General features: G+C 41.5%; 1 protein-coding gene across 2 annotated transcripts; it reads right to left on the bottom strand.

Annotated features, from left to right (window-relative positions):
- Positions 1 to 433: 433 nt before the first annotated feature.
- On the bottom strand, positions 434 to 25,184 carry SLC35B3 (solute carrier family 35 member B3). Of its 2 annotated transcripts, none has more exons than XM_044455477.1 (10): positions 25,111 to 25,184; positions 16,519 to 16,771; positions 14,754 to 14,875; positions 13,510 to 13,664; positions 11,797 to 11,904; positions 8,028 to 8,125; positions 5,803 to 5,895; positions 5,170 to 5,281; positions 2,525 to 2,594; positions 434 to 1,093 (listed from the first exon to the last, which is right to left on the bottom strand). In XM_044455477.1, the coding sequence occupies exons 2-10, from the start codon at positions 16,717 to 16,719 to the stop codon at positions 943 to 945; spliced, it is 1,110 nt and encodes a 369-aa protein (XP_044311412.1). In that variant the 5' UTR covers positions 16,720 to 16,771; positions 25,111 to 25,184; the 3' UTR covers positions 434 to 942. The 2 variants fall into 2 exon arrangements, with proteins under 2 accessions (XP_044311412.1, XP_044311411.1); XM_044455476.1 differs by lacking the exon at positions 25,111 to 25,184 and adding an exon at positions 24,847 to 25,002.
- Between the last annotated feature and the right edge of the window lie 1,711 nt (positions 25,185 to 26,895).

The following is a 26,895-nucleotide window of genomic DNA, read 5'->3' as shown; positions in this document are numbered from 1 at the left end:
GCAAATACACATACACGTGCATAATTTATTCTGATTGTAAAATTCAGCTTTTTTGTGGCACAGAATTGGTGGGTTTTTTTTAAAGTGCACAGTACAGAAGTTTCTGCTGGATCAGCCAATTCTAAATCTATTTCCAATTAATACTAAACAGTGAACAACCCAAATTCTTCATTTTGTTGTTGCCGTCCCAGCTTCCTCTCATTTCATTATAACATGGAGAGGTAGCAAGAAACTGTTTGGTGATGAGTTGCCTGACCCATTACGACCTTCTGGACACTAATAAAATGAATCTTTAAGAATCAATAAATTATGAAAGAGCAAATGTACAGATAGATAACTGGCTCCTTTCAACTCTTCTCAGAGCTGTCACCTTTAAGATTATTTTTTTTCCAGAAGGAAAGCTTCCAATGTAAAAATAACATGAATCAAAGTCTTTTTAAAAAATGGAGACACTTTTTTTATTATGGCATAATGATCTGAAGCTTGTGGGCTTAAACTCTCTTCTCCTTTGTTAATCAGGTTCTGATTAATTGCTATTAAGACAACATTACATTTAAATAAACTGATCCCAACAATAAAAGACCCACTGGCCCAGCAGTAGCAGCAACAGCAGCATCTTCGATACAATTAAAATGCCCAAATTAAATTACACACGTCCCATCCCTAAAGCTCAATTCAGAGTGAAAATTCCAATACCTCTTCCAAGAACTGCTATCCTTCAAAGCCCACTGCCAAATGGCATTATCCAGGCTATAGCCCCCTCCCATGATGAGGTCCGTGTGGTCCAAAAAAATATTGACACCAGCCATCCACAAGTAGACAAAATGCCTCTGACTCCTTTGGTTTTAGTTATCATTCCCTTTGGAAAATTAATCAGCTGAGACTATTGGGACAAAGTAACAGAAATGACCAGTCCAGCACAGTGCATGGCACCTCCATCATCTACACAGTTTGGGACAACGTCCTTGTCTTTCTGTCTTCAACAGATTTATGCCAAAGACTGCGTAGTGAAGGCAGCTTGATTTTATCCATATTCTTGCTGTAAACATTGAGAAATATACCAAGGACAACTAATAAGCCTGACCACACATACCTAAAGAGGAAGGAGAGGAAAAAGTGCATTAGGAACCTCATGGGTGCATGTACTTCATACTAGGGATTGCAGAAGGCTGAACAAGAACTGAAACTGAAGGGGAAAATGGTGGATTTTTAAAAAAAATTTTGCTAAGTGTTTATAATTACTCTTACTTTGGTATAAGAAGATGGTTTTGTATCATCTGACACTAAGTTTGCCATAGAAATCCCAGTGTTTCCAAAATTTCAGAGAGCTAAGTGTGCCTAAATAAAGATAGGAAGCACACATCACTCTTTAGGCCTATTGAAGTTTTCTTTAAGAGTGAGTGTGTGTGTGTGAATAAGCACTGTTTGACCTCAGAATAGTCTGGCTGTTGTATGTCTGCCTGGGTCAAAGGAAAGTGGTCAAACCACAAAACTAGCTCCTGTAGTCAGACACAAGGTGGCTCTCCAATGCCACCCACCAATCCAACATAAGGCAACGGTGGGGCAAAATGATCTTCTCCCTATACAGATTGATTAGGAGGTAGAAAATTAGCAGTTTGTTCATAGCACACACATCGGGATATTCAAGACTGCACAGAATATACATTAATTTATCAAAATCTTCCTTAGTTCAATCCTCTTTGTCTCTTTTTCCCCATCTGAAGCTGTGGCATGTTCTGACCGGGATTTGCTGCTAGAAATAATCTGAAGCTGCAGTCCTTCTTTTCAAAGATTATAAAGATTTAGAGATTGTCTTCTCCAGAATTTCATTCAAGAACAGCAAGCTATATTTCACAATCTAAGGCCAGTTTGAACATCTTTGTGGCTTGCCAGGCCATGCCAACCAGGAGAGGTGGACAGTTATGTCAGCTGATGGATACTGGGTGGCTTGCCCGGTTCACATGTCATGGCAAACCATGCTGGTGAGGGCAATTATTCAAATCTCCCCAGTACTCAAGGCAGGGGAAATACAGCACCATGATCACTCTCTTTGGTTTGTTTAGTACAGGGAAGGGGTATGTGTGGCCCTCCATATGGGATTGGACTGCAACTCTCATCATCCATCACCAATTACCATTAGTTATGTTGGCTAGGCTCGATGGGAATTGCAGTCCATCAGCACCTGGAAATCCATACATTCCCAACCCCTGGTTTAGATTTTAGCCAAACCAAGTTCTGTGTGCTCCAGTACAGCAATAGCTATTCACTCATGTGATACCTTGCTAATGATTCTACATACACAGAAAGGGTTAGGCAGAAGGTCAATGTGGAACAGCCATTGGAGAGATCTTCTTTTCTTGACATAATATTACATCTCATTGTGGTGGGGACACTTACAAAACAGACAGTTTGACAGTTTCTTAGCTAGGCATATATTTTGTGAAACATTTGAGTAATAGTATATATTAACAGTTGACTGGATATATTAACATCGCTAAAATGTAGAAATCTGATTAATACTTACTGGAATGTGAACGGTTTTGCAAAAAACAAAAAGGAAAGTACAATCGTCATTGCTTTCCTTCCTGTTGTGACTAGAGGGGAAAAAAAACACACACATGAGTAGGTTTGAGCCCCAAAATACAGCTGGTAGTGCATAAGACCAAAAGCAAAGTGCAGAGACACACGAAGTTGGTGCTTCAGCTTCATAGCTTATTCCAACTGGAATGTAGTTGCAACAGACTAACATTGTGGTTCCTATATGGAGAATGTCAGTTGTACTTGAAAGCCTCACAGACATGAATAAGGCTTCAGTTAGTCAGGACAAGCTTGTCCTATTGTTTTTCAATTAGATTAGTAATCTCTTCTGGATTGGGAACCCTGAGGATGTCATTTTACACTTGGAGCACTGTGACAGATGGAACTCTGCCTGAATACGAATATGCTCAAAGCATCAAGGTAATGCAACAGTTTGGCTAACATTCACCAGGCAGCAGACAGTATAAAAGTCACTGCTAATTAAAAAGCTAAGGACATAACATCTGCTTGAGAGCAGGTAAGATGCTCTAAAGGCAGGCATCCTCAGATGGTATGATACATGTAGTGCTTTTTACATGGGGTTTTAATGTTCATAGTACCCAAGAAGGTGAAGAGGAGAAGAAACCAAAGAGGCCAGAATCAATGCAAAACATGCCTTGCGCCTAACAGTACAAATAGAGTACCTCTGCATTTACAAATCAACTAACTAATGACTGCTTTAGTTGACTGAATCAGAGGGAGACTAATTTTAATTATACATTTTTGTTTATACGGCTTCTATATAGACTCGATGCTTGTTATGGTCCTGTAACTTATTATAATAAGGAATTAAAAATAAAAGAAAAAGAAAACATTGAGGATGGTCTGCAGTACAGGAAGTGCTACTTTTAGGTTGCATGCTTTTACATTACGTTTGGTAACTGACAATAGTACCTATAATCTGGCAATACGCAATTTAATTGAATGGTAAAAGGCAGATAAGTTGTTGACCTACTGAATGGACTGTCTTAAGTAATACTGCAATATGCTGGCTGGTCACTACAGCTCCAGCCTCTGGCTGCCTCCTCACACCCAGCACCTTTAGGCATTCACACAACAAGGCTACCTTCATAGGGTAAGCGACTGGGCAGGGTGGAATTCCCCTGCAGGCACAACACTGTCGGCAAATTATGTTGCTCAGGCTGCCTGTCAGTCTTCCGCTCCAGCAGAAGATTTTGTCGTTATGAAGCCTTTTTATAGGACTTATCAGCCTTTCACCATACTGTATATCTGTCTCATTCTGACACAATTTGCTGCAATGAAATAATATGTAGCAGTAACACTGAACTCCCTCCCCCCCAACGGATAGCCAAAGCACCTCTTTATGGATGTGTTAAATAATTTATTCACATTTGAAAAATGGAGGCACAGGAAGGCAAAGTGATTTGTCCAAGGTCACCCAGGTGTTTAACGCTAGAAGTAGAACATAGATTTTAATTGTGGAGAGAATGGCTCATCCCACTATAGGGATCTGGAAACAATGAAGGTTAACTGTATTTACCCAATGGCAAATTTAGCTGGCAAATGGGCAGTCTAAGTCCATGCTGCTACTTTAGCTGCTCTGGTATCAACTAGCGTCTTGCACCCCTGCAACTGATGGGGCATCCTTTGCTAGACAAACTGAGCAGTTGCGCAGCTGGCCACTTAAAGCCCTACATTGGCTTGGGCTGGGCAGATGTCACAGCCATTTGAAATAACTCCAGAAATGTTCAGGCATGTGTCTTTCCTTTTCACCCTTGCTTGTACATGCTTTTCCAAGGGTGAAGACCATTTTCCTAGTGCACACTTTTGGTATGCATTATCGTATGTGGCAACATTTGATAACTGAATCTGCCTGTGACCCTTAAGATGCTCAGAAGTTCAGGGAAAAATATTGAATATGCTTGCACTAGGTTATGAGGTAAAGAGCTGAATGAGCTTCTTCAAATCAATGCAACACTAGTGGCAATGTGCAGAATGGTGGATCAAATGATGTCTCCATCCCTAGTGTGCTATCATGGAAGGTTCTTAAGGACACTTTGAACCAATTTCCTTGAAAAAATGGTGGGTGGGCAGACCAAAGCATATTTTCAACATACAAAGACAGTCTATGAAATCAGCTCAATAAATGTACCTAGGCACCTTCCTCTACAGTTTTCCATAACACCCACCCCTCTTTCCTAAGTTAATGACTGCATCTGATTTTGTTTCTGAACTATTTCACCACATTGATTCTAAGAACACATTTGTTTTGTATATTTATAACACCATATTTATACAAGGTTTCTTGATCATATATAATTGTAACCCTGTTGAAGAATGAAAATTAATTTTTATCTAAATCAACACTCTATAAATTATATTTTTGGTGCGCAAATTAAAAATATATGGAAGGTGGCATTCACCACTCCAACGATAATCTAAATTTGTACAAAAGCCTATGTAGCGCTTGATCAAACATCCAATCCATATGCTTCTAAACTAGCAGTCACCACATGAATCTAGAAAAAACATTCACAGAGCAAAAGGAATTAGAGGAAAGATAATTTGCAAGCTTCACCTCAAAATGGGATTTTATTCTATCCTTTTATTGAAATATGAATTGTATTATACCTGTTACAGCTAAAAGAGCCCCGAAGATTTTAATCAAAGCCAGGACAAAAGAGATTCCAAAATAGCCCGTCAAGGAAAACAAGAATGCATAGCCGTATGTTTGAACTGGATGCTGCAGGAACAACAACAACAACAACAACAGAAGTATTAGGAAAATGCTAAACAAACCCTGAGGTATTGCAAAATGAAATAAATGTCTTTAATCAACTGCTGAACCAAAATGAAAATGCTTAAAGCATTCAAAGATTTTATTTAATTTTGACTGAATAACAGAAGAAGTAATAATGAAATTATAAAAATCATTCCTTGACTTTTAAAGAAAAATAAAAAGTAATTCCTGATGAGCTTGGGTACATAAAAGTTTCCAGGCTGAACAGTTGCACAGCAATCCTGTACATGGCTACCAAAAGTAAATCCCATGGACCTCATTGGGGCTTTCTGCCGGGACAGTACAGAATTGAAGATTTAATTAAGGAATCACATAATTTACTTTTCTTATTTTAAATAAGTAACATATTCAGGGAACACTTATGAATGTGAAAGCTATTAATGTAGATTAGGCAAACAAGTCATATAATGGCATATAAATGAAACATTTGCACTTTTTAAAATTGAAAAAATAAATGCATTTACCTTTGAGCAAAATGTTACTGCAGGGGTTAAGCCACTAGTGCATGTCAGACCCAATAAAATGTACAGGAAACCTATTGAATAGGAATACAAAACCTGGAATAGTTACAAAAACAAATTATTTAAATTTGTGATATTTTTTAAAAGTCCACAGTTGTGTGCTCTTTGGCTCTGTTAACACAACTCTTTGCTGATCCATTATTTTTCAAAGGCACATTTGTCACAGAAAACACAGGCAAATTCAGACAATTCAGTGAGAGATTAGTTTCTGAGTGACTGGCTGCTTCAACTTGTAATTCATGGTTACTTCATTTGCCATTTCACACAACTAAGCTTTAGCACAAGTAGCGGGCATCACTGTCATCAATTCGCAAAAGCAAAAGTAATTAAATTCAAAGCCTTGCTTACATGTTACTTTATGAAGTACAGGACATTATGGATGCTAACCCCTTGCAGCACCAAAATGCAAATCTTGTCTGGAGATTGGTGCTAGGGGTATTTAATTCTTTCCTTCCACACTATTATAACAAACTCTGAATCCAGAATCTGGCTTTTGCCCATGGGGTGGTCCATTTACATCTGTCTGTGATTTTCATCAAACAAATGGCATGGGAAAGAAAGTATAAATCAAGGATTCACTGTGTTTACCCTCACAACAATCTGCTGTTGAGGCAATCCAACTTGTAACCCTTGCTATCTCCCTGCTCCACAGAGTTGTACACAAGATGGGCAATCTAGTCAAAGTTAAGAATAGTTAAGTTTCACTGATTTCAATGGAAGAATCAGGAATATCCTTAAATCTCTCCCATCAAAATCAGTGGAACATTGCATTAATTTTTCCACTGAATTTCAGCAGGATTTATGCATTCTTAACTTGTTTATTATGTTCTATGATGTCATATTAGCACAAGAAGCTATTTATCTTACTCTCTACAAACATCTTTTCAGTTTTGGATATCAAATGTCTAATATTTGAAAATGATCCCTTCAGTAGAAGGCATCTTTATTTTCTAAACAAGATAAATGCTACAATTCCCATTTTAATGTGACAGTTATAGGAACTGTCCAAACATTACATTATTTCACTTCAGAGTCTACAGTATAAAGAGTTCCTCATTTTTCTCTGGATCTCCAGATACACTATTGGAGAATAAAGTGCTGTACTCAGACTGAATTTTCAGTCAAACTGCAGAGCAGCGATTACATAAAAATAGACACTGGACCATGAGACTCAAGCAATTTACTTGTAATAGTAGCATCGATGAGAAGTGCTTCCCCTATGCCTGATTTAGTGCTAATATGGAAATGGTTGGAAAAGTACTAAAGGAAAGAGGCATCCATTAGTATTGAGTTTTTGTGAAACAGTTACTTCTATCTGGCTAAGGCACCCTTACTGACAGAGGTAAAGACTCTTGTAGGGGCCCATAGGCAATAATCAACTCTTTTAGTTCTGCCAGAAACAGAGTGGCCTGTTCATAGAACAGTAGAGTTGGAAAGGGCCAAGAAGGGCCATTGGGACCAACCCCCTGCTCAGTGCAGGACTCCTATCAGCTAGCTGTGCAGTTGCATCTTGAATGCCTCCACCTGGCCACAACATGCCAGACAAGCTTAAGTTTCTACCCAGGAGTTGAAGCCAGCCTCATGGAGAACATATTATAGTAGTCTCAACAGTCAGTGCTTAAGGTACTTGACTTCAGTACTCTTAGGACAACCTATCGTTTAAAAACATCTTCTTTTCCCAAGCTGTACAAAAATAAAAAGGGGGGGGGAGATCATTTAAAAACACATGTTCAGCACATTCCTGCTCATTTTGAGATAGAACGGAACAAAACAAGCACTGCTCTTGCGAAAAGCTCTAATACAATTCAACAGCAGCAGCCTTCTCTTTAAGCAGTCTCAGGGCACCATGGTTACAAGGTGGACAAAAGAGTTTTGCATCTGATTGGAGAACTCTTTTGTCCAACTCTTATGGTTGGCTGGAAAGATAAACCCATCACTGGTACATTTCTGTATAAGTGGTCTGAAGTTGTGCATTTTTGAAATGTATCTGCCCATTAGCTTAGGGTGGAGCAACAAGTCGTCTACCTATTAGAAAAGAACTTTCCAGTATTATTGTCACAACATCATTACAATAACCTGGCTTTCAAAGAAGCAGATACAGAATAGACCTCCTTCTGCCCCCATCGCACCTACTTAACTGAATGACTTTATATAATGGGAGCGCTTACCATTTCAGAGTTTGAGCCGTTGTGCAACTTCATAGCTTTTTCCTGTACATTTCCTATGACTGCATCTGCACAGAGGGCCAGGGATATAAGGACCACACCTTCAAGTGATACAATAAAAAAGAAAACTTGCATATTTCAACCTCGGGTAGACTAAAATGGTACACTCAAATATCAACAATTTTGTTAGATAAATACCAGAAAAAGCACAGCTTGCATGCACACTAAACAGATGCATACTCAAATGCAAATATTTCTACTAGATGATCTTTCAAAGTATCTGTAATGCTAAAATGCAACAGAATTGCAGAATTGCCTACTAAAGGAATCTGGATAGCAAAATAAAAAACTTGCTTGCAAAAATTCTAGGATTCTGTCCCATGGATTCTGTGGTAGAAAGAGTAGGACTGCCCCAAACTTCACTCTCAAAAATCTAATTTGGAGAATTGGGAAACTGCCCAGTGGGATTTCTATTTTACTTTTGAAGAGCAAACTGACACTACCCCAGCATCCATTCTATGTCACATTAAGACCTTCTTTTGAAAGTCCCACCAATTACAGAAGAGCTCATTGCACGGCATACACTGCTGTTGTAGAAAAAGACAGCAGTACTCTCTTGGACATGAAGATCTCATAACATGGTTTTATCACTCCGGAACTGCTGGCAATTTATACAAATTTATGAAACAAACAACTTATACATTTGCTCCTGCTTTGCAGACTTTTACTCTGTGCTGGCAAAAAACAATTTTCCATATGATGCAGGTGTTAATAAATGGGTTTTAAAGGCAATAACAAAAACAAGCACCCCCCACAGAAATTAGTAACATTTTCAGGTTTTCTGTTTCATAGATCACATCTACTGTAGGGTAGAGTGAAGGTTCTGGAAGGGCACTAGAAAGGGTACTTAATGTTCTTTCTCCTTGGGAATGTATATTCCAGGTACAGACTCAAGAAGTATTTTCTTTTCTGACATTTTTCCATCAACAGAATATTAGTGCATATTCCCTCCATCCATGTTTTCTTTTTGCAAAACACTGTATACCAGTGTGTTCAATATAATTAGAAGTTTAACTCTGATTAAGTTTGAAGGACAGACTTTAAATTCAGTCAGTTTGTTTCTAAAATTGCATAAGTGAAAATTCCAAGTTATGTTTAATCCCAAAGTTCGTTTTTTCTCCTTGAGCAAAACTATCACTTTCAAATAAACTTGCTGTCAACAAATGTTTGAATTACATTATGGCAGTCAATAAATACTTCAGCCAAGAAACATATAAGCATCTATGTAAACATTTACACCATGGTTTGACTGAACATTAGAAGATCTGTTGCTGTTTCCAGTGAAATCCTTTGCATATAAACACAGAAGTAAGGCCCATTAAGCCCAACAGAAAGTACCCCTAAGTAAATCTCTGCAGGGTTGCTACCTTTGTGATCAACAAGACTCATGCACTAAAATGCAAGTAGATTCTTAAGAATGTGATTTTCCAGCCCACTTATGAAAATTCTATTTCGGGACTATAATAAGCAAAATGTTTTGCTATGTGCATATAATTTTAAAGCAGGACCAAAGGCAGAATTAGAACATAATAGTTGCATCCTCTAAAAGCTGTATTAGTTGTTTGAGCATAACCATTATCATTATTTATTTACATCCATCAGTGTAGACAACATTTTAATGCATAAACAAAAGAAATGAGACACTGTCTAAGGAAGCTTGCAATCTAAAGTTTGGTATTGGAGAAAGACAAATGGAGAAAAAAACAAAATTAAGATGAGAATATGCAAGCACAGTTTACACATGGTTTAAATGCAGTTGGTCATGAGGACTGGTGATCAGGCAAAGATGTCACAGAACTAGAAAAGCACAGAGAGGGACTGTTTTGTGCCTGCTTTTCCAGTAGAGCGAAGCCTTCACACTAACAAGAAGATAAGTTGCATGTGTCCAGCAATAGGAATGCATCTCAACTTAGGAATCCTAAATTTGCTAGTAATTCTCCATAACATTGCCCCTCCCCACCTCAGTTTTTTGTTTTCTTTCTAACATGCAACTGGAATTCTGGGCTTCTTAAAAAAACTGTTATCAACAGATTAGTAGTCTTTCAACATATAAGGCAGTCAAGTAAAAACTGATCATAATACTGTATTCACTAAACTTATCTTATTGTACAATGAACATGTGTGTGTACAAATCAGCAAGAATATTAATCTGTGAAGGAAAGTGACAACTTTCTACTTATTTGAAACAAACATATGGAGTTGGCTCTGCCATTCTCTGCCCCCAAAGTGTGTGATCTCCTGCTTCATTAAGTGTGTATCTTGTAAAGGTCATGGTGTTCTATTGCCATTCAGCAAACAGTTCTGCTTTGCAGCATTCATTTTCTTGTCTTTTTTTTACTTCTCAAACAGCAAATTCCATGCAACAATGTATTTGAGAGCTGAATGAACAGAATTATTTAAAAGTCAGAAAAAGCCCACCCTGAAATTGATTTTTAAAATTCAATAAATAGGCAATTCTGGGATACAATAAAGAACTATATGATAGTCTATTATTTTAGGGTTGTTAGAATGTGGTGTGTTGGGGTACATGAATAGCGGGCCATCTGTTGCTGCAGAAGTTCCTAAACCAAGCCTCTTGGGCTTCAACATTTGTGGAAATACATAAAGACACAAACATCCATGATCTGGGAGGACTGCAGGAACTATTAGCAAAGTGACACTCTCAGTGAACTGAAATATATATGGAAATTGAGTTCCTGACAATCCATGTTTATACTTTGCAAGAGCCACTGCTTAACTGATGTCATAACTCTGCTTTACACAGGACATGCACCCTGTTGTTCAAAGTGCATGTCTCATGGGTGACATTGTGCTCATATAACTGCCTCCTCCTAAGAGTAGAGTGTCACAGAAAACAGTTCTGTCAAAAAACACATTTATACATGAGTTACTTGCACATACAATTAACTGAAGGGGTTAATTATGTTCATTATGATTATAAAATCAACTCTAAAAACAAATATTCAACCAAGTTTCTTCCATTTGCTGAATTATTCATCAGCCCACACCCAGTTTGCTATAGTTCTTAGCCAGTGTTGAGCTTTAGTATGTAAGAAATGTAGCAAAATGGTCAGGTATGAACTGTAGTACTTTCAAGTAAAATTCATTAGGAAATTCTTATACATATGCCACAAAAACTTTTCAAACCCTTCAGAACTTCGTGAATGAAGCAAGGATTGGTACACCACAATCTTAAGCTATTAGGAACCCCCATAACTTTAGTTGTGTTTTCCCTCCACAAGGTTTGTCTGCATTTATTTTGTCTCCAAATATTTGTCGGTGGTGGGGAAAGCCCTTCTGTTCAGAAGAATCTCTGTACTCTCTATGTATCTTTATTGATGAACATCAAGAATGCATTCTAGTCAAAACTGTGTTCCACTGAACTGAACTGGAATTCATTTATTCATATTCCCAGGTAAGAATGCATAGGATTATGGACAGCATAGTCATTAGTGAGGGATGAAGGAATGCCTCTGGAGTACCACACGTTCCAGGATTATTATTTAAGATTTGCTGGGCCAGCACCAAAGTTGTAGGATGCGTCTGCTGCTTCGTGAATAGAATTCAGCTGCCAGTGTAAGGACGGGGTAAAGCAGGAATGTGCTAGGTTCATCCATTCAACCACTTTTACCTATGGGACTTTTCTTGTACATAACATTCATTTTTATCAAGAGATTTTAAAAAAAACTAAGTTATAAAAGACATACTTTACCTGTGAAGTTGAAATTTGGTGCAACTGTACTATCAGCTAGAGTAAACCATATTAAGCCCAAGCTCATACATATCGCAGCAGAAACATCTGCAATATTATAACGCTTTCCTGTGCAGGGAAAATTAAAAAAAAAAGGATGGGAGAACCAGAGTTGACATCACATTCCATTGACACATTGGCACACAATTCAATTCTTTAATCCATTTGTGCTTGAACACATACCAGGTAAACAACTTAAAGCATCCAATTTGCCACCCCTTGAACGAATTCATATGTTCCAATCATTGTTATTGCTTCCAAGTGGTCTCTCCCCATACTGCAGCCCTAACGTATATAATGAAAGGTACGGGTAGAAGCAGCAGAGGATGTGCTTTCTCTGCATGTCAGTGCAGCTTCTCCCCGGAAGCCCACAGCAGTGGCATGTGAAGTTACTATAGAACATTTTCCTCCCACACTGCCTCCCTGCTGCGTACATTTCCTGGACTGATGTGGGGAAGTGGCAGTGCAAAAGCAGTAACTATGCTATTATGCTAACTAATGAACCATCCCTCTGTGGCACTACACTGATATTTGGCATCCAGAGAGATGGCCTACATGCATTTTTCTGCTAAACTGAAACTTTATAACATACTGTCTGTGTTTCATATGTACATTTGAGACATGGATGTTTTAAGTGGCATGCTTTATCCCCCTTTCTAGCCACTCAGAAGCATTAAATCTGTAATTCTGGAATTTTTTATTTGAACACTAAAGTGGATTTCAATATTGACATTATTTTATTATTGCAAATTAAACTTAGTTAACATTATGTAAGGCATATATTGTTGTCCTTTTATTGGTCCATTTTCATTATTTAAGCCTAGCCAAAGTTTCAGAAGCACAGCTAGAATTCTGTTGCTTTCAAAGTTTAGTTCAGAATCCCATTTTGCACCAAGAAAAATCAGGCAGTATTAGCAAAGAAAAATGGGACCTTTTGGATTTTATTAATGGAACTGGAAGAACCCTTTCTGTGCATGGAAATGTTTTCAAACTCTTTCACAATGAGCATTCTACTAAGCATTTCCCACAAGTGTAACTACAACCCAGGTAAACTAACTACGCTGTGTTGAATTATATTCCGTGGCAGCAGCATCCAGGCATGAACAAAAAGGGCTTGGAAATTCTCTCGTCATGCGTACTGAGACCACAAAAGATGCAAGAAAGAAAAGATGGTCTTATTTGCTTTTTCTTCACTGTGTAAATCAGTAGAACAAGGGGATGGCACAGCCAGTGCTGCTGAACTGATGTGTGAGTGTGGAGGGATACACAACAGTTAACTGACTTCTAAAGTTCCTAGTAGCTCAGCTATCAGCAGGCTAGACCAAGAGAAGGTACCACATTCTCACAGCAGAGACAGCTTCAGATGTTTGTCCCTACAGTCATGAAGGCAGAAACTACTTTTTGTTTGAGATTCTCAGTGGAAATGATGGTCAAGAGTTCCTTGCAGAGCATATGCTGCCTATGCATTGCACTGAGGCCTTGCTTGCTAGCTTGCCTAGGCTTATATTAGCTGTTGATTCAAGTTCAGGAGTTAATTCAGAGTTTTAGGGTAACCAAGACCACCACATGAAGATAGTGGTGGGAAGAGGGCAAGAGAAAAAGGAAAACATTACTGCGTCTTTCCAAGGTTACTTTCTGAGATCAACAAGATTCAATACCAATAATAAGGCGTACCTTGTATAAAGACTCCTCCTATCATAACTGGAATCAGTTTACAGCACTTGAAGATTACTTGTGTAGGATAATTCAGATATCCTAAGGAGGTATTTGATAAACCCATTGTCCCCACTGTTAGAAAAGCTATTATCATGTAGGTTTTGCCTGGGATCCTGGAAAATATAAATGAAGGTCTCTATTGGGAAGAAATTGCAACTCTAAAGAAAAGCTTTAAGATTGTGCTAAATAAAGAATATTCTTAACGTTTGGTGAATTGTTCTGAAATTTATATCTATAAAAGTGCTGAAATCCAAATTTATTTAGTGAGATTTGATAAATCAGAGAATGTTTTCTGTAATATTAGTAAAGGGAATATTTTTGTTTTACTGCCATTACATAGGCCTTTTTATTTCATGAAGAATAAATAAATAAAATCTACCCTCTGTAGTTTTCATTTTTTTATCCCACCCAAATGCACGGAAAGTAAGGCACAATAGCAACCATTCTCTCTATTGAATACACATCCTACACAATCAAAGATTATTCTGGAATCACTGATTTGAGAGTGTCAATTCCAATTCCCACCCGTAAACCCAAATGTAAAATCCTGATGTCCTGATTTCCATCAATTACAGTAAATATTGGAACACAGTAAAATAATTATTAAGAAGAACTGATATAACAGGCCGGTTTCATTTTTTAATGTCCTTAATGTCAAATTAGAAGCTTGTTCTTCTAGGTTCTCTGGATTTCAGACTGCAGGGTAAAAGAACTGTGGCCAGGAATGGGTGCTTCTCAAGGTCTCTTTCATGTACAAGAGGTTCAAACACAGCCCACTGGATCCCAGGTCTTGGCAGGAGCTTCCACTGCAACACTAGCCCTCCAGAATCTTTCCAGAAAATCTGGAATAGCTGCAATGTGCTGAGTGATATTCTGCAAAACCTGGGCTAAACATTTTGCATTTGAAGTGCATCAAAGGTGCAGCATGGTGAAGAAAAATTCTACCACATGTCCACGTGCGTTTGGACAAACCATCAGTGGCTGACAATTCCTCATGTCAACAACATGTGAGCATTGTCATGGCACCTTAATAACCAGACAATATTTAAGAAGCATATTTTATCTGACACATCTGAGTTCAACTTGGAAAATCACGCTTACTTTTACTGTCTACCCATTCAGTAAAACTCAACAAAATGAGAATCAGATTTAACAGAAACAATATTTTGAAAAATCAAGATTGTCAAGAATAAATATCATACCTTCTCCTTTTATCCTGAATAAGCTGCAGTTCTATGAGCCCAAAAATGGAATAAAATCCAAATTGCACTAATGTAAGGTACCACCCAAAGGGTTTAAAACCATCCACTGAAAATATTAGTTCCTGTGTGGGGTGGGGGATAAAACATAGAACAGTATCATCATCATCCTATTAAAATATATATTGAACATGATCCTATTACTTGGTTTGCAATGGTCAACTTTTTTACTTAGAGTGCATCAGAAGTTTGCCTTTTCCTATTTCATCTACCTTCCTTGTCAAAAATAGTGAATAGCATATTCCTTGGACCTCCAATGTGGTGCCCACAGACATTTCCCTTGGTGCCTGGTGGGCTCCTTGCCCCTTCAAATTTTTATTCAGCTCTTTGCTTAAACTAGAATGTTGGCATGCTTTAATAGAAAATTGGTGCTATCTTTATTTCCATAGGTCTCCTCTGACAATAAAAACCATGAGTGGCTGAATAAAAACTCCACCTGCCATGTACTTGGTTTCTTGGTCAAAATGCTTGTCTCTGTGTTTGCCTTATGTATAATGGTAGTATTGCAGCAGAAACTGTGGTGTCAAAAGAGTGTTGCTGTGTTTTATAGATCAAACTTAACAACTGTCTTTTATATCATCAGTGGATGAATACATTTTGTGTCCATCCTCATACCAAGTTAGACTCAGAAATCAATTCATATTCTTGCTATCATACACATATTAGTAGGATTGCAGAAAACATGAACCATGAGGGAATAAGTCACAAATGATTTCATCAAAACTGTCTGTATGATAAATATTTGCAAACATATAATGCTGGCCCTTTACCATCTACACTGGCTACCAATTGAAGTCTGGGCCCAATTTAAGGTGCTGGTGATGACCTATAAAGCCCTAAATAGCTTAGGACCTGGATATCTGAAGGAGCATCTCCTTCCCTATGTGCCTACCCACCCCTTAAGATCTGGGACGGAGGTCCTTCTTTGGGAGCCCTCCTTGAAAAGATTAGGATGGCTACCTGGAGAAGGGTCTTCTCTGTGGTGGCACTCTGGTTATGAAATACACTCTCCAGAGAGGTTTGCCTGGGACTGACACTTTATTCCTTTTGATGCCAGGCTAAACCCTTTTTATTTTCCCATTATTTTAAGGTTTGAGTCTGATTTTAATGTGGGGTTTTATTGTACAGATAATCAATTTGCCTACTGTGCTCCAGCTTGTTTTATTGTAAGACCATCCCGAGACCTCAGTAGTGGATGGTATATAAAAATTTTAAACAAATATATGTGTGTGTGTGTGTGTGTGTGTGTGTGTGTGTGATGTTCATAATTTACATTTTAAGTATACAAGCAAATATATAGTATGTGAATTGGCCATAATTATTTGGGCATGATAGATAAGGTAGTAAACTATTCCTTTAATCACTATAGAATTCATATAAAATCCACTCCTAATTCTCAATGCTAGTAATTAGATCAACTTTATGCCTGGCTGAATTGATGGATAGATATTAACATATTTTGTTTGGATCTGAAGGACTCACAGGACTACTTTATAAGTGGGCTTCTTTTCCTTCAATGGAGGGAACCAACTGGGCACCTGTTTCATCTTTGTAGTTGTGCATTGTTTGGTTATGTTTAAACAGATAAGCTCGTATCTGTTATTTACCCTTATACCTTCATGAAAGTACAATAGGCTACAAGAGAATTATCCCAGCAAGTATTCAATAAAAGCATGCAAACATACAAATGCTGAATCACAGCACTTACTTGTAGATATCCATAAATAAGATAAAACAGAAAGACTCCAGAGACACAAATGAAAAATTGAGTAGCTTTGTTAAATTTGCTGAGATTAATACCAAGGACTATTACATCATCTATTGATTTGATATGTGGTGACATAGTTTGAGATTTTGAAGGTATGCTGATAGAAACGTATTTCCGAGAAGAATTGAATTTCAGATCCATGATTCCTAGTTTGCTGCATCCAGTGGCAATATTTTTTTTCTTTATTTGGAAGCTGAAAAAAAAAAAGGTTACAGTGAATTATGATGGCATTCAAGTGAAAAACATACTAGACTTGTACTCCAAACGTACATTTTAAAATTGGTTCGTTCCTCCAAGATTGCAAAAGATTACAAATATACCAATATTATTATGTAAATTATCAACAGTACAATGAACAAGTGTACAATGTTTGATCTATCTAAAACTTTTGATCGCTGTTCAACAGGACTTGCAGAACTGAGATCACAGCATGGATAGAAAGAAACGATGTCCAATTTTACTGGATAAATTTGATGCAGTACATTTTTTTCAAGAACCAGTCCTTAACAAGTATGAAACCAGAACATACTGCCTTTCTTGGGATATAGAACATTCCTATCTTCATTTGGCATTTCCTTATAAGAGTCCTTCAACCATATCAGGATCAGAAAAGAAAAAGAAAGGCTTAAACCCAGGTAGTTATGTATTTGACTTCTGTTTAACAACTTGCTGCAAAGGGTATCCCATGTGTACCTACAGGTACTGGACAGCTTTCCAGTCTATTGCAGCACCGAAATCAAAAAACTATGTCATACTCATGTGAGTTCTTAAATAGTAAGAATTTACTTACAATCCTACATGTTTAGACAGAAAAAAAGTTCCAGTATTCCCTAGATGACATTTTCCTGTCAGTTTGCATGCTGCACTAGCCAAATACTGATTTATCCAATTAGTGGTTATTTAATGCTTTCTGTTTACCAAGCCTCACTACCTGGTTAGTAAACCTGAGGGCTTATCTCCTATGAAATGGAGTTCTTCCAGTTGGGTTTACGTAGCTATTAGAGGGGCAACTGTTATCAGAAAAGATGAACACTGAGTAATGTGGATGCAAAAATCTAGTGATGCTTAGATGTACTGAAGACTTAAACTACTACTCAGCCTGGTATGAATGGATACTCTGTTACCAAATTCACTTTCCTTCATTCTTTATTTCCTTTTCCTGAACAGTACTTCTCCAGCAAGATCACCATTGCCAAACCAATGGTCAGTTAGGTTTTGGGAATAAAAAAACAACAACAACCCCCCCCCCCGACCTTTTCATCTGCTGATGTTGCAATCTAAGAGCTGGCCAAAGATGATAATGTAATTCTTCTCTTGAAATCAGTGGCCATCTTAACACAATGGTTATCTACATATTTATTCTTCCTCATGTTTCCTTTTCAAGAGTCTTGTTTATCCTTGTCATAAACATTCTTATTAGTGTCTGGCCTATAGCCAAAACTGAATTTAACTCACAGAGCATCATCTACTAGATTGAATTTATCTCTTCAGAAGGAAGGGATGTAAAATAGATCTCTAGATGCTTTGGACTTCAGCTTCCAGCATTCTTGATCGTTGAACAGGGTTGTAGGGATTTCTTGAAATCTACTAAACCCTGCTCCATAGGACTGTGATATCAGAATGGCTGTTGTCTTTGATGCAAGATTTCAAGTCTTCAAGACTGATCAGTTGAAATTATCATTTATCTCAAAGGAAGGCAAACTGTCTTGGCCTACAAGACAGTTTGGCCTACTTTCATCAGCCCGAGGCAGCAGTCAATGGTGAAGCGTGATGGAATTCTAGGCAAAACCAGCTTCGGGGCCACAAATTACCCACTCGATTCTTAGTGGACTCAACTATCCTGCTTGCTCATAAAATTCCTGAATATTGAAAGACACCACAGGCTTTTCTCTCCTTCTTCTAATTCTGGATATAGCAGAGAAATAGCTCCTGTCTACCACATGGAGAAAAAGATCAACACAGCACCAAGCACTTCTCCTATACAGTCTCGACCACAATTTATTACTTCAGGCTGTGCTCGGAACTCTGTATATATGACCATATATTTAAGCCAGTGGCTGTTGAGAAAGAATGTTCAAATACTACCAACATTGCTTAATATGAACTAAAAAGCAACAATATGTACTTATTCTGGCATATGCTATAATTGGCAAGTTGCTTTATCAGCACAAGCAGTTTACCCTGCTGAAATCACCAAACACATAAAAATATAAACTAAACTTGAAAATAAAAGAGAAGTTTGTATCCTGTAGCTTAGCACAAGCAGAACAATTTTAGACAGAAACATTTGAGATAGAATGCAGCACAGATGGGGATTTGGCAGAGGCAGTCTGGGTGAAACTTAGGTGTTTTGACAGGTAAAGGGACCTGACAGTGGGGGTATGTTATCGCCCTCCAGGTCAACTTGAGAACCTGGATGATGTCCTGACAGGCCAGATTATAAGGATATCTCGGGGCAGAGACACAGTAATTATGGGAGATTTCAATCTCCCAGATATTAGTTGGGAGACTTACTCGGCAGTGACAGCCAGGTCACGTTGCTTCCTATAGAGGCTATAGAGGGAGAGTTTCTCACACAGAGGGTCCGAGAGGCGACGGGGGGGGGGGGGGGGCACACATCCTTGACTTGGTCTTGACCAATAGAGAGGAGCTGATAAATGAAATACAGATCAGGGGAGCTCTGGATGTGAGTGGTCACTCCATCCTTTGCTTTGAGATCAGGGGACTAGGGACGTGCAGCAGGTCGAGCACTAGAAGCTGGGACTTCAAGAGGGCCAACTTTGGCCAACTGAAGGCCAGACTGGGGAAAGTCTCCTGGGATAGGTTACTGGAAGGTAAGCGAGTTGAAGAGGGGTGGATGGCACTCAAAAGGGAGGTTTTGGGGGCACAAACCTTGACTATACTTCTAGTTAGTAAGGTGGGGAGGGGGGTATTAATCTCAGCCACTATGGATGTGAAAGGAGGTGGTTAGAGGGATTAGATGAAAGAGGAACCTCCACAGGAAATGGGTTCTGGGGCAAATAGACAAAAAGGTATATTGGGAGGAGGAGGGAAGTTGCAGAAGGATTCTTCGCAAGGCTAAAGCTGATTACGAGCTGAGACTTGCCAAGAATATCAAGAGCAACAAAAAGGGCTTCTTTCAGCATGTAAATAGGAAGAGGAAGGGGAAACAAGTGGTGGGACCACTAAATAAGGAGGAAGGAGATCCAGTGACTGATATGAGGGAACAGGCACAGATGCTGAATGACTATTTTGCCTCTGTGTTCTCCACAAAGCAGGATGGGGGAGATCCACATAGGAGATTAGATGAGGCCGGGGATCTAGGGGCACAGATTAGAGTCACCCCCTAGAAGTTGAGGGGCTCCTCAGGGCACTGGACATTACAAAGGCACCAGGCCCTGACAGTTTACACCCTAGAGTACTTAGAGAGTTGGCAGGGGTTCTCTCACACCCGCTGGCCTCCATTTTTGAGGCCTCGTGGAGAACAGGTGAAGTTCCAGAGGACTGGAGGGTGGCATCAGTGGTCCCAATTTTCAAAAAGGGTAGTAGAAGGGACATGGGGGATTACAGACCTGTTAGCCTTACGTCCATTGTAGGAAAAACAAAGGAAAGGCTCAGGGAAGGGAGGCTGACAGCCACACAACATGGCTTCCGCAAAAACAGGTCCTCCCAGACAAACCTTGTGGAACAACCTTATATTGTTAATTTATATTGTTAATTTATATTATTCTATTTTGAAGTTTATTTATGGTTGTGAGCTGCCCCGAGGCTTCGGTGAATGGGCGGCATAGAAGTCTCCTAAATAAATAAATAAATAAATAAATTCTATGACAAAGTTTTGAGGTGGTTAGATGGAGGGGATGCAATGGATATGGTTTAACTGGATTTCATTTCAGGGAGAAAATTGCTCAGATTCGTCATGAGCTAGACATCACTAGTGAATCAGAGGTTTCTGGGGAGACACCAATGCTGCCGTCTGGTCCAAAATTAATGGATGAATTTCAGTTATTGCAGCCTGATGATGTGGACAAGGTGCTTGGATGAGTACGTCCCACCACTTGCCTATTGGACCCTTGCCCATCTTGGATAATAAATAATTCCAAGCACGGGATTGGGATCTGGATCTTGGAAGTGGTTAATGCTTCTCTGAGGGAGGGTCGGGTGCCTGCCCCTTTAAAGCCCCTGAAGAAAGCGTCACTGGATCCAGAGATGGCCACTAATTATAGACCAGTGGCCAACATCCCGTTTCTGGGCAAGGTGTTAGAGCGGGTGGTGGCGGGACAACTCCAAGCTCTCTTGGATGAAACTAATTATCTGGACCCATTTCAGTGCGGCTTCAGACCCGGGGACGGTACTGAATCTGCCTTGGTCGCCCTGTACGATGATCTGTGCAGGGAGAAGGACAGGGGGAGTGCGTCCCTGTTGGTTCTCCTGGACCTCTCAGCGGCTTTCGATACCATCGACCATGGTATCCTTCTGGATAGGCTAGCAGGATTGGGGGTCGGAGGCACTGCTTTGCAGATTCCAGAAGGTGGTGCTGGGAGACTATGGCTCTGTACCATGGCAGCTATGCCATGTAGTACCGCAGGCATCCATTTTGTCCCCTTTGCTGTTTAACATCTACAGGAAACTGCTGGGAGAGGTCATCAGGAGGTGTGGGCTGCGGAATCATCAGTACACTGATGATACCCAGCTCTACCTCTAGTTTTCCACCACTCCAGGTGAGGCAGTGGCTGTACTGAACCGGTGCCTGGCCGAGGTAATGGGCTGGATGAGGGCCAATAAACTGAAGCTCAATCCAGACAAGATGGAGGTCCTGTTGGTTGGCAGATTGGGCTTTGGAGAGGGTGAATTGAACTTAGTCCTGAATGGGGTTGCCTCTTGTCCCTCTTAGGGACAAGATCCGCAGCCTGGGAGTGCTCCTCGACCCAGAGCTTTCATTGGAAGCTCAGGTAACAGTGGTGGCAAGGAGCGCTTTCCTTCAGCTTCGGCTGATCCATCAGCTGCGCCCCTACCTGGAGTACGACTGCCTGGCGACAGTGACTCACGCGCTGGTGACTTCCCACCTTGACTTCTTTAACACGCTCTATGTGGGGCTACCCTTGAAGACGGTCCGGATACTTCAATTGGTTCAAAATAGAGCTGCCAGGCTGCTGACGGGGACTGGGTGTTATGTTCACATGACTCCAGTCCTCCGTCAGCTTCACTGGCTTCCCATTGAAGTCCGGGCCCAATTCAAGGTGCTGGTGATGACCTATAAAGCCCTAAATGGCTTGGGTCCTGGCTACCTGAAGGAGCGCTTACATCCATATACGCCCGCCCGCCCCTTGAGATCTGCGGGAGAGGCCCTTCTCCGGGAACCCTCTGTGAAAGAAATTAGGAGGGTAGGTACTTGGAGGAGGGCTTTCTCTGCGGTGGCGCCCAATCTATGGAATGCGCTCCCCAGAGAGGTCCGCCTGGCGCCGTCATTATTTGTTTTTTGGCGCCAGGCGAAGACCTTTTTATTTAAACGTCATTTTAATTGTTAATATTATTTGCTAATTTTATCTGGCCAGAGTGACTTATTTTATATTGTAAATTTGTTTTATATTTTTAATGTATTATATTTTAATTTATGTTGTGAGCCGGCCCGAGGCTTCGGTGAATGGGGCGGCATAGAAATGTTTAAATGAATAAATAAATTTCAGCAAGGCCTTTGACAAAGTGCCCCATGATATCCTGGTGGAGAAACTGAGGAGTTTTGGGATAAAACAAAGCACTGTCCAGTGGATCAGGGCATGGTTGTCTGACTGAAAGCAGAGGGTAACCATTAGTGGGGAATCATCGGGATGGTGGCCAGTGACAAGCGGGGTCCCCCAGGGCTCTGTCCTGGGGACAATTCGGCTTAATCTTTCCATCAACAACATGGAAGAAGGGGTGAACCATCTGCGGATCAAATTGGCAGATGATACTAAAACTGGAGGAGTGGCCACAACTGAGGAGCAGGTACTCCAGATCCAAAAGGATCTGGACAGACTATGGAAGTGGCAGGAGACAACAGGATGGCATTCAATGTGGATAAGTGCAAGGTCTTGCACTTGGGGCATAGGAATGGGTGTCATAAGTACAGGTTAAGTGACAAGTGGCTGGAGAGCAGCACTTGTGAAAGGGACCTTGGGGTGCTGGTCGACTGCAGGCTAAACATGAGTCAGCAGTGTGATGCAGTGGTCAAGAGGGCGAACGTCACCCTTGGTTCCATAGCAAGAAGTGTGGCTTCTAGATCGAGAGAGGTATTACTACCACTCTATATGACTCTGGTGCGCCCACAACTTAAGTATTGTGCTCAGTTTTGGGCCCCTCACTACAGAAAGAATATAGCTAGGTTAGCGTCAGTGCAGCACAGGGTCACAAGGTTGGTGGCCGGTTTGCAGGGGATGCCGTATGAGGCGAGACTGAGGGAGTTGGGTCTCTTCAGCCTGGAGGAGACTCAGAGGGGATATGTTGGCGACATACAGGTATGTAAGGGGATGTCACACGGAGGTGGGTAGAGACCTATTCTCCCCTGCAGAGGAAGGCAGGACGCGCTCCAATGGAGCAAAGCTCAGGGAGCCAAGGTTCCATTTGGATGCCAGGAAGCACTTCCTGACAGTCAGGACCCCGAGGGTGTGGAATGGGCTTCCACGAGAGGTCGTTGAGGCCCCATCGATGAGGGTGTTCAAAGATAGGATGGACATGCACATGGTGGGCATGTCGTGAGCAGAACCAGCTGGTGCCAGAGGTCAGACTAGATGGCCTGGGAAACCCCTTCTGACTCGCTCTGTTTCTATGTTTCTATTTCCACAGAGACTATTTTAAAAGAAGAGCTCATACAGGAATGAAGCAACTTGCTATCCTGTTTAAAGAAAACATTCATGGGTTGGATCCAGACTTCCCTTTCTGTGATCAGAGAGGCTCTTTCTGTTAGTAGGACTTTGATCCAGTGAGGCTCTCCACTGAAGAGACACGCTTGCTTATTTTCCCTTTCTCTTGCAGCCTCCCATCATGCCACTTTCCTTTCCCAATTCCCCAGCAGGAATGGCACACAGATAGGCGGACATGGCTGGATGAAACCCATCCTTAATACTTCAGAGACAGCTCTAAAAAAGCCTTACACCAACTTGCTAAGATTTCATGCTGGAAATCTGTACTGAAGCATGCTAATATTTAAAAGAAAACAGAGAAGCATTCAGCTAGGTGGCAACTTAAAACCTATTAACTGATCGCTTTTCATTCATTGTCTATCCGAAAGCATGCGCGCGCGCACACGCACACACACACACACACACACACACAAGCCTTTAGTAAGATTTTGTCAATATAGATAGGTAATTAAGGAATAAGAAATCTCCAGAAGTCACAAGAAATCTCACTGAACTCAATAGCAACAGGACTTACTTCCCAAAGATAATGGTTAAGACTAAGCTGCAACCAATCCTGAATATGTATTGGGTCAGTAATTAAAATAATTGCATTCACAATATTGTACCAACACAAACTGTTGTCATATATTTAGTTTAGTTTCCTTCTCTGTACTGTATTCCCATGGGTGTGCATGTACTAAACTATGGCAGGAATGGTTCAAGGAATGGTCCTTCTCCATATAGTTTCTTGCCTTTAAGAGCTACTTGGAAGAGAGGGAAATTCAACAGGTGCGTCTGTCATGGACTTGTTGAAAGGAAACATCTTCCACAACAACAGCATCAAGTGCCAACCCTACAAGATATCAAATCAAAATACAAACAGAGGGACAATCTGGCCATTTGCTCTTTGCTTTCGCCTAGAAACTACCATGTCACTGTACATAACTGTTCCACAACAAAGCTTGTCAATCAGGACCGGGATGGCTGCGATGCCCTGAGATAACTGCCTTGGGGATAGCTGTGAAATGCTGACATGAGAAAAATGCAAAGCCTAAAAAAAATGCAGAGGGCAGCAGAGAAACCCGACCACTGTTTTCAGAAGCGGCTTACTACGCCCTCTGCATAAATTAACTTTGAAGGAAAAGCTTCTTCCACTCCCCTGCCAACTGCCTCGCCTCGTAGCCGGTGTTTGCAGAAAACCTCGCACCCGTCTGGAAGGGAGCCCTGCATCAGGCAGGCTGCCCAACCACCTCCTCCCGAGCGGAGCCACTGTCCCTCTCCGACACATGTGAACGGGGCGGGGGATCCTGCGCTGGGGGGACGGAGCCGCGCGAGCCAGGGGCGCCGGGGGGAGGGGGCAAATGGCTGCGGGAGGCATCGCGCTGCTCACCTCGAAGGGAAACCGCCGCCACTGGCCGAGGGGGGTCACAAAAGGAAAAGGCCGAGGCGCGCAGGGGCTCTGCCGGGGACCCTGCTCTGCCGACCCGGAGCGGCCCGGCCGGAGGAGGAAGCGGCCGGGGGCGCCTGGCCTGGCCTGGGCGTGGCCCGGCCCGGCCTCGCCCTTCCCCGCCCAGCTCCGGTCCGGCTGTCCCGGAAGCCGCCCGTTGCTCGCCGCCCCAAGTCCCCGCGCGGACGTGACGTGCCCTGCCAGTACCTGCGTCCGGAGCAACGGACGGCGGGGGCGGCCCGCGTCGCTGCAGCCGCCCCCACTCCCCTCAAGCGCGCAAAATGGCGGCGAGCGCAGAGCTCATCGAGCCGCCGCCATCGCTCTGCTCGGCGCTCCTCCGGCTCGGCCTGAACCGCGTCCGCCGCCTGTCGCCCGTCCGCCCGCCCCGGCGGCGGTGGGTCAGGCTTGCCTCCAACGGGGCGCGGCCAGCGACGGGCGGAAAGAGCGGAGAGAGGCAGCCCGCGGCAGCCACGCACCCCTTCGATTCATGCCACGGGTTCCCTTCCTTGGTCTCGCCCAGGAGCAAATAATATATGTGGGGCTGCCTATATGCTGTATTAAAAGAAAAAAAAAACTATGTAGGGGTGCCGTATATGTAGCATTGCAACTTCTAGAAAACAATCGCACTTGAGACAGTCCTGCAACTGGTGCATGCTTACGAGTTCTAGGATTTTTTTTCTGTTTAATCATGTATCAGGTTGCACCCTTTAATATTCTTTTTTTTAAAAAACCGATTAACCAAAAGGGTACCCCCCATTGAATCCACTGTTATGACGTTTAAAGACATTTTAAAGCACACACTTAGAAAAGCTGCAAGCACAAGCTCCGGTTCACAGCAGTGTCTCTTGTGAGAGAAGAATGCCTCTTCAAAGGTGGTTTGCTGCTACAGGTGCATGCATCATCAGAAGGGCAGGGGTTTGCATATGCTAATGTTGTTGTTAGTCGTGAAGCCGTGTCTGACCCATCGTAACCCCATGGACAACATTCCTCCAGGCCTTCCTGTCCTCCGCCATCCCCCGAAGTCCACTTAAGCTCACACCAACTGCTTCAGTGACTCTATCCAGTCATCTCATCCTCTGCCGCCCCCTTCTTCTTTTGCCATCTACTGTTCCCAGCATTAGGCTCTTCTCCAGGGACTCCTTCCTTCTCATTAGGTGGCCAAAGTATTTGAGTTTCATCTTCAGGATCTGGCCTTCTAAAGAGCAGTCAGGGTTGATCTCCTCTAGGACTGACCGGTTTGATCGCCTTGCGGTCCAAGGGACTCGCAGGAGTCTCCTCCAGCACCACAATTCAAAGGCCTCAATCCTTCAGCGCTCAGCCTTCCTTATGGTCCAGCTTTCACAACCATACATTGCAACTGGGAAAACCATAGCCTTGACTATTCGCACTTTTGTTGGCAGGGTGATGTCTCTGCTTTTTAGTATGCTGTCTAGATTTGCCATAGCTTTCCTCCCCAGGAGCAAGCGTCTTTTAATTTCTTGGTTGCAGTCCCCGTCTGCGGTGATCTTGGAGCCCAGGAAAATAAAATCTGTCACTACCTCCATTTCTTTCCCATCTATTTGCCAGGAAGTGATAGGACCGGATGCCATGGTCTTAGTTTTCTTAATGTTGAGTTTCAAGCCAACTTTTGCACACTCTTCCTTCACCCACGTCAAGAGACTCTTTAGTTCCTCTTCACTTTCTGCCGTTAGAGTGGTATCATCTGTATATTTATTTATTTAAAGTATTTATAAGTCGTCCTGTCACGAAAGCCTCAGGACGGCTCACATAGATAAAATACAATAAAATATAACTTAGATAAAATTATCGACCCACACTGGCTGCAATAAAAACATATAAGTCATGATATTAAAGCTTATTAAAATATTGCTGAAATAAAAAGGTCTTAACTTGGCGCCGAAAAACATATAACGACAGCACCAGGTGGACCTCTCTGGGGAGTGCATTCCATAGGTGGGGTGCTACCGCAGAGAAAGCCCTCCAGGTACTTTG

Source organism: Varanus komodoensis, unplaced genomic scaffold (genome assembly GCF_004798865.1).
Source record: "Varanus komodoensis strain SLA01 unplaced genomic scaffold, ASM479886v1 scaffold8, whole genome shotgun sequence".
Taxonomy (NCBI): Eukaryota; Metazoa; Chordata; class Lepidosauria; order Squamata; family Varanidae; genus Varanus; species Varanus komodoensis.
This window is presented reverse-complemented; position numbering and strand designations above follow the sequence as displayed.

Coding starts and splice junctions, on each gene's coding strand:
- SLC35B3 (XM_044455477.1), bottom strand. CDS start 16,719: ATGGATCTGAAATTCAATTCTTCTCGGAAATACGTTTCTATCAGCATA. Junction 11,905..13,509: donor AGGAGGAGTCTTTATACAAG/GTACGCCTTATT, acceptor TTCCCTGCACAG/GAAAGCGTTATAATATTGCA. Junction 8,126..11,796: donor ACCAAATTTCAACTTCACAG/GTAAAGTATGTC, acceptor TATCACTTGAAG/GTGTGGTCCTTATATCCCTG.